We start from the raw sequence: 14,224 nt of genomic DNA on the forward strand, positions 1-14,224 counted from the left end.
ATGAATGTTAATTATCATGATGTTAGTGTCCATCTCATATAGGATGTCAAAACTGCAAAGCAAAACTTGAGTAAGGAAGTGCAAACTTTGCATTTTGCTTCCTTTTAACAATGGCATTTACCCTTCAGATAAGAATCGCTGTTCTCTCCCTTGTTCCATATTAGTGCTGATAAGAACCTAAGGCTGGTGTGTAGCTCTCTCACTCTACAGGGCAGATATTCTCAGGTGAGATAAATTAATATTCAAAAATAAACCTTTCTCTTTCATCTTCAAGGTAACAGATCACCTTGCTGGACTTCTGTCCCCACCTGCCCTTAGTTACCCTGTTTCTCTTCACCTCTGTCAGTTTCTGAATAAGAATTAGTTTTTCAACAATTAATTTACCTCACTGCCTCTGTAGGACATTAGCTAAATTTCCAGGCCTCTCTGAGACTGGCATCACAACCATGCCCTTCCATCCTCATTGATGGCTCTGCTGGAGATCACAGCAGGTCCAGTTGAGACACAGGGAGCTGAGGGTAAGTGCAGAGCTGAAACACAGTTCAATCTAATTCTTAAATGAATGCTAGGAATCCCCAGCACATATAAGTTTATCGTTTATTGCCTGTAATTTTCTCAACTAATTCCAAATTTAATGACAGCTTTCAGCTTTGGTGTTCTCTTCTAATTAACGTACCAGTGACTGTAATCTCTGTGTAAAGCCAAAAGCAGCTTACATGATAATTACAGAGGGATCACAGCACCTACTGTTTAAGGAAGGCATCCATGAAAAAGGCCTTGCATGATAGTTAAGGTGCTGAGATTAAGTGGTAATTAATCTTAACTTGTGCTGTTTCTTTTCCTGCATCAAAGCTTTTTTATTACTGGCTCAACATGATGCTGGTAAATTTTCAGGAAGGAAACAAAAGAACTGGACAGATCAAGCACAATCTTTTGCACATACAGCAGAGGCTTTCTGGACATGCTGAGCTTTTGAGGTCATGGTATTTTTGCAGAGTCATACTGTTGAGTAACTTTATATTTTTACCATAATAATTATGATATAGTGGGTTGAAAATTCCTCTTTTACACTGTGCGAGATTCTTTGCATCCACCTTTCTTGCAGCTGCAGTCAGAAAACAATTCTGACTGTACAAATCAAAAGTGAATCCCAAGTGTATGGCAGAAGCAGAGTACCTTTGCTGCCTCTGTTAACTCAAAATTAGCATTGGTTACATCATTTTAGACATGCACCATGTCTCTCTGTTTTCCAGGATGGAGGAGTACACATTAATGCTCTTGGTCACAATTAAATATACTAAACTAAAAGGAAACACTATGTGTAGATGAATATTTTCATAGATAGGCTTATTTGCAAAAATGTGGTTAAACTGCATCCAGTCTCCCTGTAGTACTTTGGTAGTTATGTGAGAAGGGAAAAGATGTATTAAAGATGTATTCTCTCTGTGATGAGAAACAGGAACATAAACTCAGAAGAGGAACTCCTCATGTTATTTACAAACTGTTGGTTGAACTTCTACTCATTTCAGTATAGGACCATTGTCCAACAGCTCTGTGCTCCTGCTCTTTGATTCTGAAATGTGGTACTCAGTAAATTTTGTTGTTGGTTTTAGATTGACAAGTATGCTCAGCGGGATCTGAAGAAAGGACTTCACTTGTATGGGACAGATGGAAATATTGGCCTCACTAATGCATGGAGCATCATTCAAACAGATGTAAGTCTGAGCTCTCTCTTTTACCTCTTCCTCTCTGCCTTCTGGGTTCTGTAACAGTATGTTCTGGGCGTGAACCTAATTAAATCTCCAAATACCAAGTCACTCTCTGCCACCCAGTCAGCACATTAGCAACCAAACTTTCTGCTTTTTGCAACAAGCAGTGATTTTTATTTATTTCTTCTTTGACAGAAGAAATATATCTTCTTCCTCTTAGAAGAATGCTATACAAATGGTATACTAAGTTATAGAAGAATGCTATACTAATGCTCTACTAAGTTTATGCCTAAATATCATGCAGTTCTGTGCTATGTGGAGTGTGAAGGAGCTGGTCAGACAAGAAACAAGCAGTACCTTTTCTTTAAAGTCAAAGGGTGGTTTATGTTGGCGTGAAGAGCAATAGCATAATAGCAAAGAACCTCTTCAACCACTTTTTAATTTCTGTCCTGTCTCCTTTCACTGCTAATATTGCTCCCACTAGTGAGTCAAGATGGAAACAGAGCATGGTGTTTGTAACCTCCTCCTAAGTCATTATGTTTTCCCCAGAAGAATTCAATCATCCTCCATCACAAGTGGACTGGGAATGCTTTTTGCTGTGTTGTCACTGCTGTTCCTTTGTCCTGATTCTCTGATAGCCCTCTGCCAGTGTTCATCTGCTAAGGACTGGTGAACATTGTAGCTGGCTTCCTCCTCTGTCCTTGTCTGAGGAAACACCATCGCTGACAGTTCAGGTTTATTAGCTCTGTACTTGTTTCATATTCAGTTCACTCAGTTCTCCTGGGGGGTGCTCTTTGTGATTTCATGTTCTCTGCTTCTTGAATGGAAAAGTGCCCTAGCTTTTCTCCTGCTTTAGGCAGAAGCACTTTCACTGCCTTGGCTTCACTCAAAAATCTTGCATAGCCTTCTCAGTTTCTCCTCCAGAGCTGCAAGTGTGGTACAGACAGGAGGGGTTTAGTCTTGAGCGATGTCTTAAATGGATCAAAGAGAGTAATCTCTCCCAGTGCTCCCAAAGTCTCCTCTTATGGACAATACAAGGTAACAGGAGCAACAGGCTGCTAAGAAATTATCTGAGAAATGAAAACCTGGAGATCACGAACAGATCAAAAGAACTGATTGGCCAAACTCCTTGTGCATCTTTGGGTCTGCAGGTCCTGTGTTGAGTGCAGTAGGTTGCCTACAACACTCGTGTGTGTGAAAGACAAACAGCTCAGGTCCAGGAAACAAGCCAATTTCAGTCCTGCATCCCAACAACTTCACGGGAAAAGTTCTTTCAGTTACCTTTCGAAGGCCTCAGCATCTTGCAATATTGTTAATAATTTCCTCTTCCAATACTTTTTCCTTTTTCCAGTATATCAAATATGAGAAGGCATCAGTTACTGACAAGACAAATGCATTTGGTGGTGCTCGCCTGAGAGTAAGCCATGTGAAATACAGATAAAATTTTTAATATCGTTGCTTATATCCAACAGTATTAAAAAGTTTACTCTTTTACAGTAACTTAATTATGTGTAGTAAAAATGTAGCAAAAACTACTAATATTGAAAGATTTGTACTAAGTATTAATCTGCTTTCAGTGACACCCCAGAAAGTCTTAAAAGCATATAGCAAAGGTGGGGAGAAAGGCAGTTGTTGGAGATCTCATGGAATAGAAACACCATACTTCTTCTCCCCTTTGCATAAAATAGGTGTAACAATATATGCAATGTCTGGTTCATATAGTCACATTTTTTCAAAATCTTCATGAGTTGATTGGATTCAGAAAAGATGAAAAAATAATAATAATTTTGGAAAGCAGCATTATGGTGAGAAATTTTAAATACCTTATATAAACAGGCAAAGATCAAGTAGTGATGTGATTGCAGTCCTTAAAAAGAGAGCAGGAAGGAAAAAGGGTTGGGAGAGAAAAGGGCTCTGTAATTGATCCAAGAGCTAAAAACTCAAGTTAGACATATCTGGTGGTCAGATGATGTTGTACAGCAGCACAATAGATTCTTTTTCTCTAAAGAATAAGACCTGGCTTTTGGCTTAAAGGAAATGGTCACGTTCAGTGACCAGCTTGGGTTTGAGGCAGGACTCAATAGTTTGGTTTGTGTAGTGCTGCAGATCACGCTCATTTGTCCTGGTAATTCCTTTGGTCTTGAAACCATTATAGTTTAAAGAGTACCTTATAAGTTTCAGATGAAACTCATGTTATCTAACTCCTAGGAGCAAAAAAGATGACAAGAAAATGCCACCCCACGGGCTGCCTACAGCCACGGGACATCACCCTCTCGTGGCCACTGTGAAATTACCACCTGCCGGCTTGGCAGTACCACAGTGTCAAAGTCATTGTGCTCCCCATGCTGGGCACTGAGGAGAGCAGCAAAGAGCTCCCACAGATCCATTTTTGCCGCTCTGCATAATTGGTTCTCACATGTATCTTTCAAGACTATGTGGGAATAGAGTATTGCAGAGGTGCAGCAAAGACAATCCCATCATGGTTAATTATGTAAAACACTTTGCAGTTGAATAGAGCTATCTAAATGCCATCTTGGGGGGGGTTTGTGTAATAATCATTATCTCTTACATCCCTAATCAGTAGAGTGTAATCACTGATTGGAGGATTAGGGTGATGCAGGGGATTTTCTGCAAGGGAAGTCCCAGCTCAGGCTTGCTGTTTGCATTCTGTCTTTTAAGGCTCACAACAAAACCCACAGTAGGACAAACACGATGCGATATAGGACAGAGTTTTTCCTGATGGAAGACATCAGTCATTGGCTGAGCCATGGGCTATGTCTCTATGTGGATGGAAAACAGCATTCTCACAAAAAAAAAAAAAGTGCTGTGTAAAACCATGACAGTAACAGAAATCATAATGAGCCCTCGTCCCCTCTGCATTTGCACTCCTTTCTTTGTGAAAGTATTTTTCAGAACCTGAGCAGTGGTTAAAGCAGTAACTTTGACACTCTGGCATAGTCCTAAATTTCTCTCAAGATTTAAGATAGAGACTATCCCCATCCTGCATTCATTAGGTACTACTGTGTATGGCAGCTTTGGCTGAAAAAAGGAGGAAAAAGTTTTTCTAAGGAATCACATTTAGATGGCATTTGACTTCTGTGGGACTGGCCAGTCACAAATCAGAGGGGAGTTTTGACAGCGAGTGTGGATGCCCAGTGCACACAGCAACTTGTGAGGGGTGATTGTCAAAGGCCTGAGCACCTTTTGAGGAAGGTTTTCTTTTCCAAAGCCTTTGTGCCTTGAGAAATGGTTTTCCTCTTTTTAACAGAAGACTACCATTTTCAAGAAACTGGAAACAAGGGAAAAACAGGGCCTGTCTTTTAAGAGGAAGTTGCAGTTTTGGCTGATGCCTGAGCTGCTCACGTTACCGATAAAGGGTTGGGTTAAGCTGCAAACCTGCAAAGTGTATGAGAGGAAAGGCAATGGACTCATTTTGCAGTCCTAGTAAGCTTCTAGGTCAGGGAGCTGTTTCAAATCAGAACATTCTATTGATTTCTTTTTAATACCTTCAGCTAACCAAACTTGCAGCCTTTCTCAATAGCATTTTAAACCTTAAAAGGATCAGAAACACAAGCAGATGAATTCTGTGTGTCATGAATGAAGACTATGAAAGCTTACAAAGTGATTTTCAAACATGACTAAAATTCTGAGAGTTCAGGAGGTAAGTTACCCTGAACTGCATTAAACTCCCTACCCACCAGGACTGGTTAAAGTCACAGGTGGAGATCATTAGAAAATGAGAAATAGGCATTAATTTTTAAAATGTTGCTTCATCCCCAACATCTTTGTGATCAATATTTGAACAGTTCTACTTTTAACTAACCAGGCAGTAATTCGAGAGGCATGCAGAAAACCTATTATCTTCACTAAAGTCAGCAAATTCAGCTCACTTCTGCTGCTGTGTAATGCCTTTTCTTGTCTGTTTAGACCACTGTAACTGAGAAGAAATTTGACCCATCTCCCTATTCCCAGTCATTGATTCTATTGGATCAAGCCATACTTTAGGATTACTTCCAAAGTAATCCGAACCACCCATTAGACATGGTTTTTAGAACAAAGCTATATTATTCACCATTTTTTACAGTGATGGAGGAAAAAGGTGTATAGAAGGCCCCCTACCTTGTCTCTAGTTCTTTGCCCCATTCACAAAACCAGAAAACAAGGCTTTGATAAAAACTGTCTGCAACAAGGATTGAATATCTGTTTATTTTCAGGAACCCTATCCCAGCCTGACTGAGTCTGCAGGAATTTGGCAAAGAAGATAAGGCCTTCTTAGCCTTCAATATTGGGAATAATGTAAAATATCTACAAGTGTCCAATTCCTTATCAGGAGTTGCACTGTTGCACTGAGATAGAAAAATTTTAAATATATTGCTGCCTTTTAAAGTGTGTTAGTCTGGATCCTCCAAAATAAACACTGTTAGTTTGTAATTATTTCTAAAAAATGTAAATGTTGAAAGTAGGAACAGAACTAAGCAGTTAGGCAAACTTGTGTAATTTTATCACTTAACTTGTGAAGGGAACAAGACAGGAGTGTAAATGTGACCAAAAAATGAATGTGGTTGTAGCAAGAATCGACTTTTCAATGCTTTCATGCCTGGCATTGGCAGGACATCAACCTTTGTGGTAGGACTGGCTACAACAAACTGACAGACATTGTCCTTCATGTGCCCTGAGCTTTCTCCATCCTCCAGGTGTAGGCCTGTCTCCAACTATCCTTGCTTAGAGACCTTGCCAGTTTTCAAGAGAACGCTGCTCTCAAATCTAAAAGGACTCTATAAACAGTCCTTCATATTGCCCTTTCTTCTAACGGTCCCTCATCTCCCTCAACAATTTGGCTGCTTACTGTTCAGCTGCATCAACCGGGGATAAATCAGTTGCTTGTCACATGATCCAAAATCACTCCTGCACTCTCTCTTTTCTATTTGGACATCCATAGTGAAGTCTCTGAGTTTCTTGAGCTCTCAGCTTACCTGCCTTTCTGGCTTCTAGTGGACCCCTTTGCTGGATCTGAACTGGTGACCGATTCAATCCCATTGCTGCTCATTTCCTCATTCCTGCATCTTAGAGCATGGATCAATGCCCCTGCTCCCTAGAGATGCCAGTCACGGGACTTGGCCTTCACTGAGCAGTGCTCCTTGCCTTGCTTCTGCACTCTCAGGTCTCTGTGGTGTTAGAACTCTGCTGTATTCATCACCTTCTCTTGATTAGGGCTGTGGATCATCTGCTGCTTAATCCCATTGCTCATCCTTCCTTTGTCTTCCAAAGATATTTCTTCCTTTTATAGTTACAGACATTATTTCTTCCAGTCCCAAGACCATTGATCCTGTGTTATGTCCTTTGTTTATACCTTGAACTTCTCTTAGCCCATTCTTCCACTGCTGTGTGTGCTGTACTCTTGTACAGAGAATCTCTGTGGGCAGGCAGTTTGTGTCCAACTGCAGCTCATCCTTGCAACTGCATCCCTTCCTATTCTCACCTTGTGGTTCACCAGGAATTTTTACTCTTTGGAGTCCCAATCCTAGCTCATGGCCTAGCCACATCCTGCTTCGCAGGCCCCATAGGAGCAGCTGTCCTCAACCTGTTAGTGAGCACTTGGCTACAAAACCCATGCTTCATCTTCATCTCCTTAGTCTGTCAGACTGACACCTTCAGCCATGCATTATTATGGGAAGAAGGAGTCTAGTTCTGATTTATGCAAACTTGTGTCACTTGTGTTTGGCCAGAACATCACTCAAATGTCTCAGCCCTTACCGCTGCACACTCTACATCACAGATGAGCCACATTTTTAAGGCTTGCTGTTTACAAGCTGTCACTTCTTGCTGTCTATCAAAGAGCTGCCTCCTGACTCTAATGATGACAGCCTGCAAGACCTTCTTCTTGCTAGATTTCCAAATAAACCAGCCTTCCTCAAATGCATGCCATGTATTCCAGGCTGCTCCTACTCGCTTTTGGGACCTGTTATACATGGACCTCCTGTTTTCTGTGCAGGAACATAGAGGAAAAAAAAGAAAGGCACAAACTTTTTTTCTAGTTTCATGTCAGTTTGTAGAAAATGAAGCCTGTAAACTTAAAAATCAGACATTTGCAAGTGGAGGATTGAGTCCTGCCACAGACCAAATCAAAATTCGGAGCAGAAACTAGGAAGGATAGATGTTAGTCCAGGAAAGTTTTCTGACTTTTCCTTGACAGAAGAAAAACTCTGCTGTGAACACTGAAATGTCTCTATCAAGGAGTACTTTCTGAGTGCCTGAAGCATCATAAGATGCATGAGGCAGCGTGTGACACCTCTGCCCTCTATAGGTCTGGAGTGGCACATTTTGTGTGTACAACAAGAACTGAACACTACAACTTTACTACAGCCTGAACTTACAAGTGTTAGAAAACAAAGGAAAACTCTCCCTCAAGCCAGCGCAAACATCAGGATTTCAATTAGGTCTTTGGCCCTGGTGATGCAGATGTCTGCATGATTATGAGTCTCCCAGAAACAAGAGAACTGGTCTCTACAGGCATGCGAAAAATACTCTTCAGGCTTATCCAAAATCACATTTAAAAAAATAAGATCCTGGCAAGTAATTTTGGGACTAGGTAGGTGGCTGGCATAGCCCCGAAAAAGTGTGAGGTACTGTGAATAGCAGAGAGCAGTTCTGCAGCCCAGTGTTGTATTGTTTTACTCATTGGTGCTGAAGTGTCTAAATCCCAAGAAATTCATACTTTTGCATAAGGGCGACAGATGGTGTATACATCTATATGGTAATGAGTCCTAGCTTATTTCCTATCACAGGAATATACCAGTTCCCAAGGGGAAGATGGCCACAGAGCCATTCCCTCTACCACTGTGTGTTTCTGTACCTTTCATCCCTCTACCAAAGTCAAACAGACCTTCCAATTTCGCAGTGTTGTGATCTCTGCACACACTGTGTCGTTGTAGGCAGACACTTAACTATTAGAGCACACAACTATTAGAGCAGCATTAGACGATGACATTAAAGAACTGCACCACAGAGAGAAGAGGAGGAAATACACCTTTTGCTGACTGGCAAAGACTTTCAAAGGTGATTAGTAATTAACAGCTTAGTGAGAAATTTGCCTTGTTTACTCCAAGCATGATCTCAGAAGTGGTGTGCTGTAGAAATCCTAGTGCCTTCATCTCTTGGGTGCTGTACCTGTATCCTTTTTCTTGACAAGCTGCAAACAACTGTTATAATTCTGGTCAGTCAATAACTCAATCTCAGTACTTTTCTGAGGTTGTCCAGTTTCAGCACCTGCAGCATCATCCCACTGCAAATACAGGCCTTTGCTTCTTGCATCAACATTAGCTGCATACAAGGCCATATTTAACCTAATACAAAAGAGTGGAGGAAAGGGTCTGTTTGAGTAAAGCTGAGGAAGTACTGTTTTCCTTTAAAATTTAAAGGAATACAGTTTATACCTCTGATATACCTCTGCTGGTATAATCAAAACACACTGGATGTCAGGCTCCAGGAGGCAAAGTCAGAACAGGCAGAAGTCAGTGACAGATCACACTTACGGTATCACCTCGGTTCATCTTTTTCCAGTTCAGATGCTGTGGAGTCTCCAACTACACGGACTGGTTCGAAGTATACAACACAACCCGGGTGCCAGACTCCTGCTGCTTAGAATTCAGTGAGAATTGTGGGCTCCATTCCCCAGGGACCTGGTGGAAAGCGGTGAGTAGCTCTGCAGCACGGGACAGCAGCTGCCGTGCAGCCCAGGTGAAGGGCAGGCAGTAGTCATTTGCAGGGCTGCACAGATGATAACCTCTGCACCTCATTCTATCCCAATTCACCTTTCATCAGGTGCTTTCAGAAGGCTCCTGTTGAGCTGTGGCCTTTGACCCCCAACGAAACCCCCTATTTAGTTATTCTTAGGAGGTGGTTTCCTTTCAGTTGGCTCTAAGCTGTTGTTTCACATTGCAGACAGGTCCATTCCAACACTGCAGCACAGACTAGTGACATCAAGCTAGGACATGGCAGGAATGTCCTTTATGGTGTCCCACTTACTAGGGTCAGGTAGCAATAAAGACAAATGGTTCATGCACACACAGGCCCTGGAGCAGCAGCTGTAGCTTATCTCAGCCCAGGCAGTCCTGAGGCAAGAGGACTGTGAGAGCCTTGAGCACTCTTTTCCCACCAGGAGCTCTTGTTCAGAGGCCTCCGCTGCACAGAAGAATGGGAACTGTTGTGCTGAGTTGCCAGCAGCATTTTTTTTTTTTTTTTGCATTGAGTTTCTGCACTTGTCTGTAATCAAATTCAAAACTCCATGGGATAATTTCCCTACAATGGCCTCAGCAAGATCTTTCTGGAACAGATAGTCAGAGCCTAAATATGTCTCTGAAATTAGCTCAGCAATTCTTTGTGCTAATTACAGGTAGTGCAATTACACAGGAGGGGTGTGGAGTAAGGCCACCTGATAAAGTGGAATTATAACTAAGTTCTGCTGGTTCTAATGGTTTGGGAAGACAATGAGAAAAGCTCTCTTGGCCACTTTCTGTTGAGATTTCATATGCATGGATTGGTACTCACAGAGGCTGAGTTCACATCAAACACAGCTTCCTTATACTTCTTGAGTAGCTCCAGGTAATTTTTTTAATTTAAGGACTGAAAAGTTCTTCTATTTTATTCAGGGTAGTAAGAAAATCAGTGCAGGTTAACCCTCTGGCTTCTGATGGGTATTAACAGTTCTTCCTTTATACATATGTAAAAGCCCCTAACTGAAGGCTCAATGATTCTTGGCCATGAACATTTACAAGACAGGGGGCCCCTGTTTTTTGCACAAGATTGTCTTACAGACATTATTATTTAAAGAAAGGTTTCACTTGGGCCAATTCCACCCTCCCCAAAACTGGACTAGTAAAACAGGGCTACAGCTACTGCAGAATTTAAAGCATGAAGAAAATAACGGAAGAGTGCCCATCCTGCAGTTTGAAATGATGGAAAATGGTATGAAATGGGCCCATGTGCAGCAGGAGCAGCTACTGAGCCACTTGCACTGGGACTGTTGGGTTTCATGTGTCTGTATGTATTATAAGAAACCTTTATTTCCCTGAAACATGGAGAAAATGAAGGCCTCATTGTAAGGTTCTAACTGCTTCTGTTGGGTTTTGGAGGGCAAAGAGGACCCAAACCCAGTGCTTGTTTATTTGTGGTAGTTTAACCCCAGCTGGCTACTAAGCCTCCCACAGCTGCCTGCTTACTTTCCCACCAGTGGGATCACAGGGAGAAGCAGAAAAGTGAAAGTGAGAAAACAGTGGGTTGAGATAAAGACAGTTCAATAGGGAAACCAAAAAAACATGCTCTGTGTACCCCCTACTCAAGGAAAACAAAAATATCTCCAGGTTATCAACCCTGTGTTCAGGAAAAATCCAAAACACAGCCCCATATCCACCACTGTGAAGAAAATTAACTCTATCCCAGCCAAAACCAGCACACTATTTTCAGTTACTGGCTGAATTTATATGGAGCAGTGCTTATGCAGCATTTTGGAGGTGCACTTTTTTGGGTCACTGGGATTAGTACTCCATATTCAAGCTTCAACCCAAAAATACATTGTAGTTGCTCCAGCACTGAAATGATAATCCAGGCTACCTAGCAGCTAGGTCAGATCCATTTTTTCTCTGGGTGTATATTCCTGGGAGAATAGAGCTGTATTTATGGCCAATACAATATTCTTGCTTTGTTTTCTTTTTTAGCCTTGCTATGAAACTGTGAAAGTATGGCTCCAGGAAAACTTACTGGCAGTGGGAATCTTTGGATTGTGCACAGCTATGGTGCAGGTACAGTTTAATATCAATTTTCAAATCCTAACTAATTGTAGCTAAGTAAGTAACCACAGATTCAGATATATACTCTACTCAAGCTGGTTTTAAATCCTGCAGACGTTTCCTCTACCATCATGCAAAATTATTAAGTACTTTGAGTTTTACTTTAGTTAAAATACTGTGTACAAGGCACAGAACTAGGAATACTGCACAGTGTTTTATGATGCACTGCAAAGAGCTGACACTATATAAAGTGGTTTATGTAAGACTGAAACTGGACTTGAGAGGGGAGACTGGACTCCAGACACCTAATCAGGGTAGGATGAACACCCTTTATGGTGCCTGTATTTGTCCAGTTATTCTCCAGAGAGGGCTTAAGCTAAATAGCCAACTTCAGCATAGTCTAGAGGCAGCTTAAGTCTTCAACCTCATCCCTCAGGCTGAGGGTAAATTACAAATCAGGATGTGGTGCCCATTAGACAACCCTGCCAATAAACCTATGCTCCCTCCTATGATTAGCATAGACTTGCCTATCAGATTTTTGAGTTGCACTGTGACTTTGGTCAGAGAAGAATCCGTTGTCCACCACTTTGTCTCTTATGTGACTGTGCCTTTAACCCAGCCCGCTGTGGTTGTTCCAGTTTAAGCACCAGTGGCACAGCCTGAGGATACACAGGTGAAGGTTATGCTGGAGCTCAGGCTGGTTCAGAGTCCCTTTCCTAAATTCAGTGAAGATCTAGCTTTAGTTTCCAGCTCCCTCTCTCTCACACTCAACATGCAAACACAAAGGATGGCATTGCTAAGCTAATTTACAACGTGTAACTGCAAATTAACTCATAGTTGTTTGGTTTGGGTTTTTTTGTTTGTTTGGTTTTTGTTATTTGTTTTTTTTTATTTGCCTGGTATGCCACTAGCACCAGCAGGAGAGAGCCTGGGATCAGTATTCCACTCACATTCCCAGTAATGACAGATTAGGCAGAATGACACATATCTTACGCTCTCATATGTCATTTATTGGCTGCAACTTATTAATGCAAATGCCTGACGTTTCACAGGCCCAAATTCAGTAGAGTTTTGGGGTTTGTTCCAGTATAATAAGCAGATATGCTTAGAGAAAAAAGCAGAAGATCATATGGCAGACAGGCAATTTATGACTCTTGTTAATATATTACCATGATTAAAAAACCAAACCAGTTTTTGAGCATCCATTCAGCATTTAGGGTATCTTTAAAGGATACACTAAAAATCCCCTGCAGCCCATGGTCAGAGTCCTTCTCATAAATACCCTAAATATATTAAATTTCTAAGACAATACTATCTTTCTGACAGAAAGACATTGCTAGTTTGCATGGGAGGAAGCACTTCAGACAATTTAAAAATGCAAATTCATATTCCTAGTAAATGCTGTGCAATGCAGGGAAAACACCTCAGAACACAACAGACTTTCAGTCTGCCTTCCAGCTGCCTGGTGTGATTGAATCTACCTGATGACAGAAGTTTCTGTGTCACCTAAAGTGAACTGGGCCCCCTCTCTTGCTGCTGTTTCAGTTGTGTTCTGGCCCATAGCATGTGGCAGTTTTTCATGTTAAGCATCCTAGAAAATCATACAGTGACATAATTTGAAGGACGTAACAGCACATGCAACAGAAGAATCTTCCTCAGTTGTGCATGCTTGAAAATATAAACCAAGTTCAGCCACCACTGTTTCATTACATACCTGTACTCGAAGGTGGATACTTCCAAAGGGCCAGTGCTTGCTATAAACAGCACACCAAAACCTAATAATCTGATTTTACTGTAGAAGAGTGAGACTTGAGGAAGATTAACAACTTTATAACCATTTTTTATTCATAAATATAATTGTGTGTGTGTGTATTCATATATTCTTTCAAAGTTCTCATTAACAGGAACTATTACTCATGTCAAGACTAAATTTGAAGTGGTCAAATTGAGTGCTTAAAACAGAATTCATACCCTAAAATTTTCTACCTGTCAGACCTTCATTTCAGTGACAGCTCTTACAGTGGTGTTGGAAAGGGAGTTGGAAAGGGAAAGGAACAAGCACTTAGTACATTTATATAGGTACTTCAGCTGGAAGGAAAATAAGACTCTCTCCCCCATCCCCTTTTGATGAAGTAATGCCCCAGAGGCAGCACAACAGGTCAGTGCTTAGCTGGGAGAAGAGCCCCCACCTCCCTGCTGCTTCTCTTGAATAGGCTGAGTAGAAAAACACATCCATTGTTGATGAGGCATTGATGGCCATGATTAATGCATGTTCAGTCTCCAGTGATTCCCCCACAGGGACCTGTGCACACGTACACTTGGAAAAGTAAAGTACAGTCAAGTAAACCAGAGCATCCACAGGGCCAGGGATTAACCCAATTGTTGTCTTTCAAAACAACAGCTACAGGGACACCCACGGAGTACCCACACAGCTGTGGATTGCTACTGTAAAGTATTTTCAAGCAAAAGGCAGCCAAATTTTTTTCAATATACCTCTTCCCAGTATCTGGTGCTGATGGAGAAATTAACTCTCCCCTGCTCTCACTGTTCATTCAGTAAGACAGCAATATGGATAAGGACAAAAGGCAGACAGACTCTAGGAATAGAAAAGGGACATGAGCAGACAGGAAAAGCAGTATGTGACATGTCCTCCTGTGTGTGAACAAAAGTGGTGTAATGCTTTTCTCTTTTTTTTTCCTTGTTGTTTCAATAAATAGGTGTTTTTTACTT

At 41.4% G+C, this 14,224-nt stretch overlaps 1 protein-coding gene across 17 annotated transcripts in view; it reads left to right on the top strand.

Moving 5' to 3' along the window:
• Window positions 1–14,224, top strand: part of TSPAN4 (tetraspanin 4) — a 412,669-nt gene that overhangs the window by 397,408 nt on the left and 1,037 nt on the right. For 16 of the 17 annotated variants that reach the window (XM_068193872.1, XM_068193879.1, XM_068193880.1 and 13 more), the window contains 3 exons: window positions 1,614–1,715; window positions 9,270–9,401; window positions 11,423–11,506. In XM_068193872.1, the coding sequence (XP_068049973.1) occupies window positions 1,614–1,715; window positions 9,270–9,401; window positions 11,423–11,506 (318 nt within the window). Of the gene's footprint in view, window positions 1–1,613; window positions 1,716–9,269; window positions 9,402–11,422; window positions 11,507–13,573; window positions 14,178–14,224 lie in introns of those variants that run through there. The other variant, XM_068193869.1, reaches the window with a different exon arrangement.

Source organism: Anomalospiza imberbis, chromosome 6 (genome assembly GCF_031753505.1).
Source record: "Anomalospiza imberbis isolate Cuckoo-Finch-1a 21T00152 chromosome 6, ASM3175350v1, whole genome shotgun sequence".
Taxonomy (NCBI): domain Eukaryota; kingdom Metazoa; phylum Chordata; class Aves; order Passeriformes; family Viduidae; genus Anomalospiza; species Anomalospiza imberbis.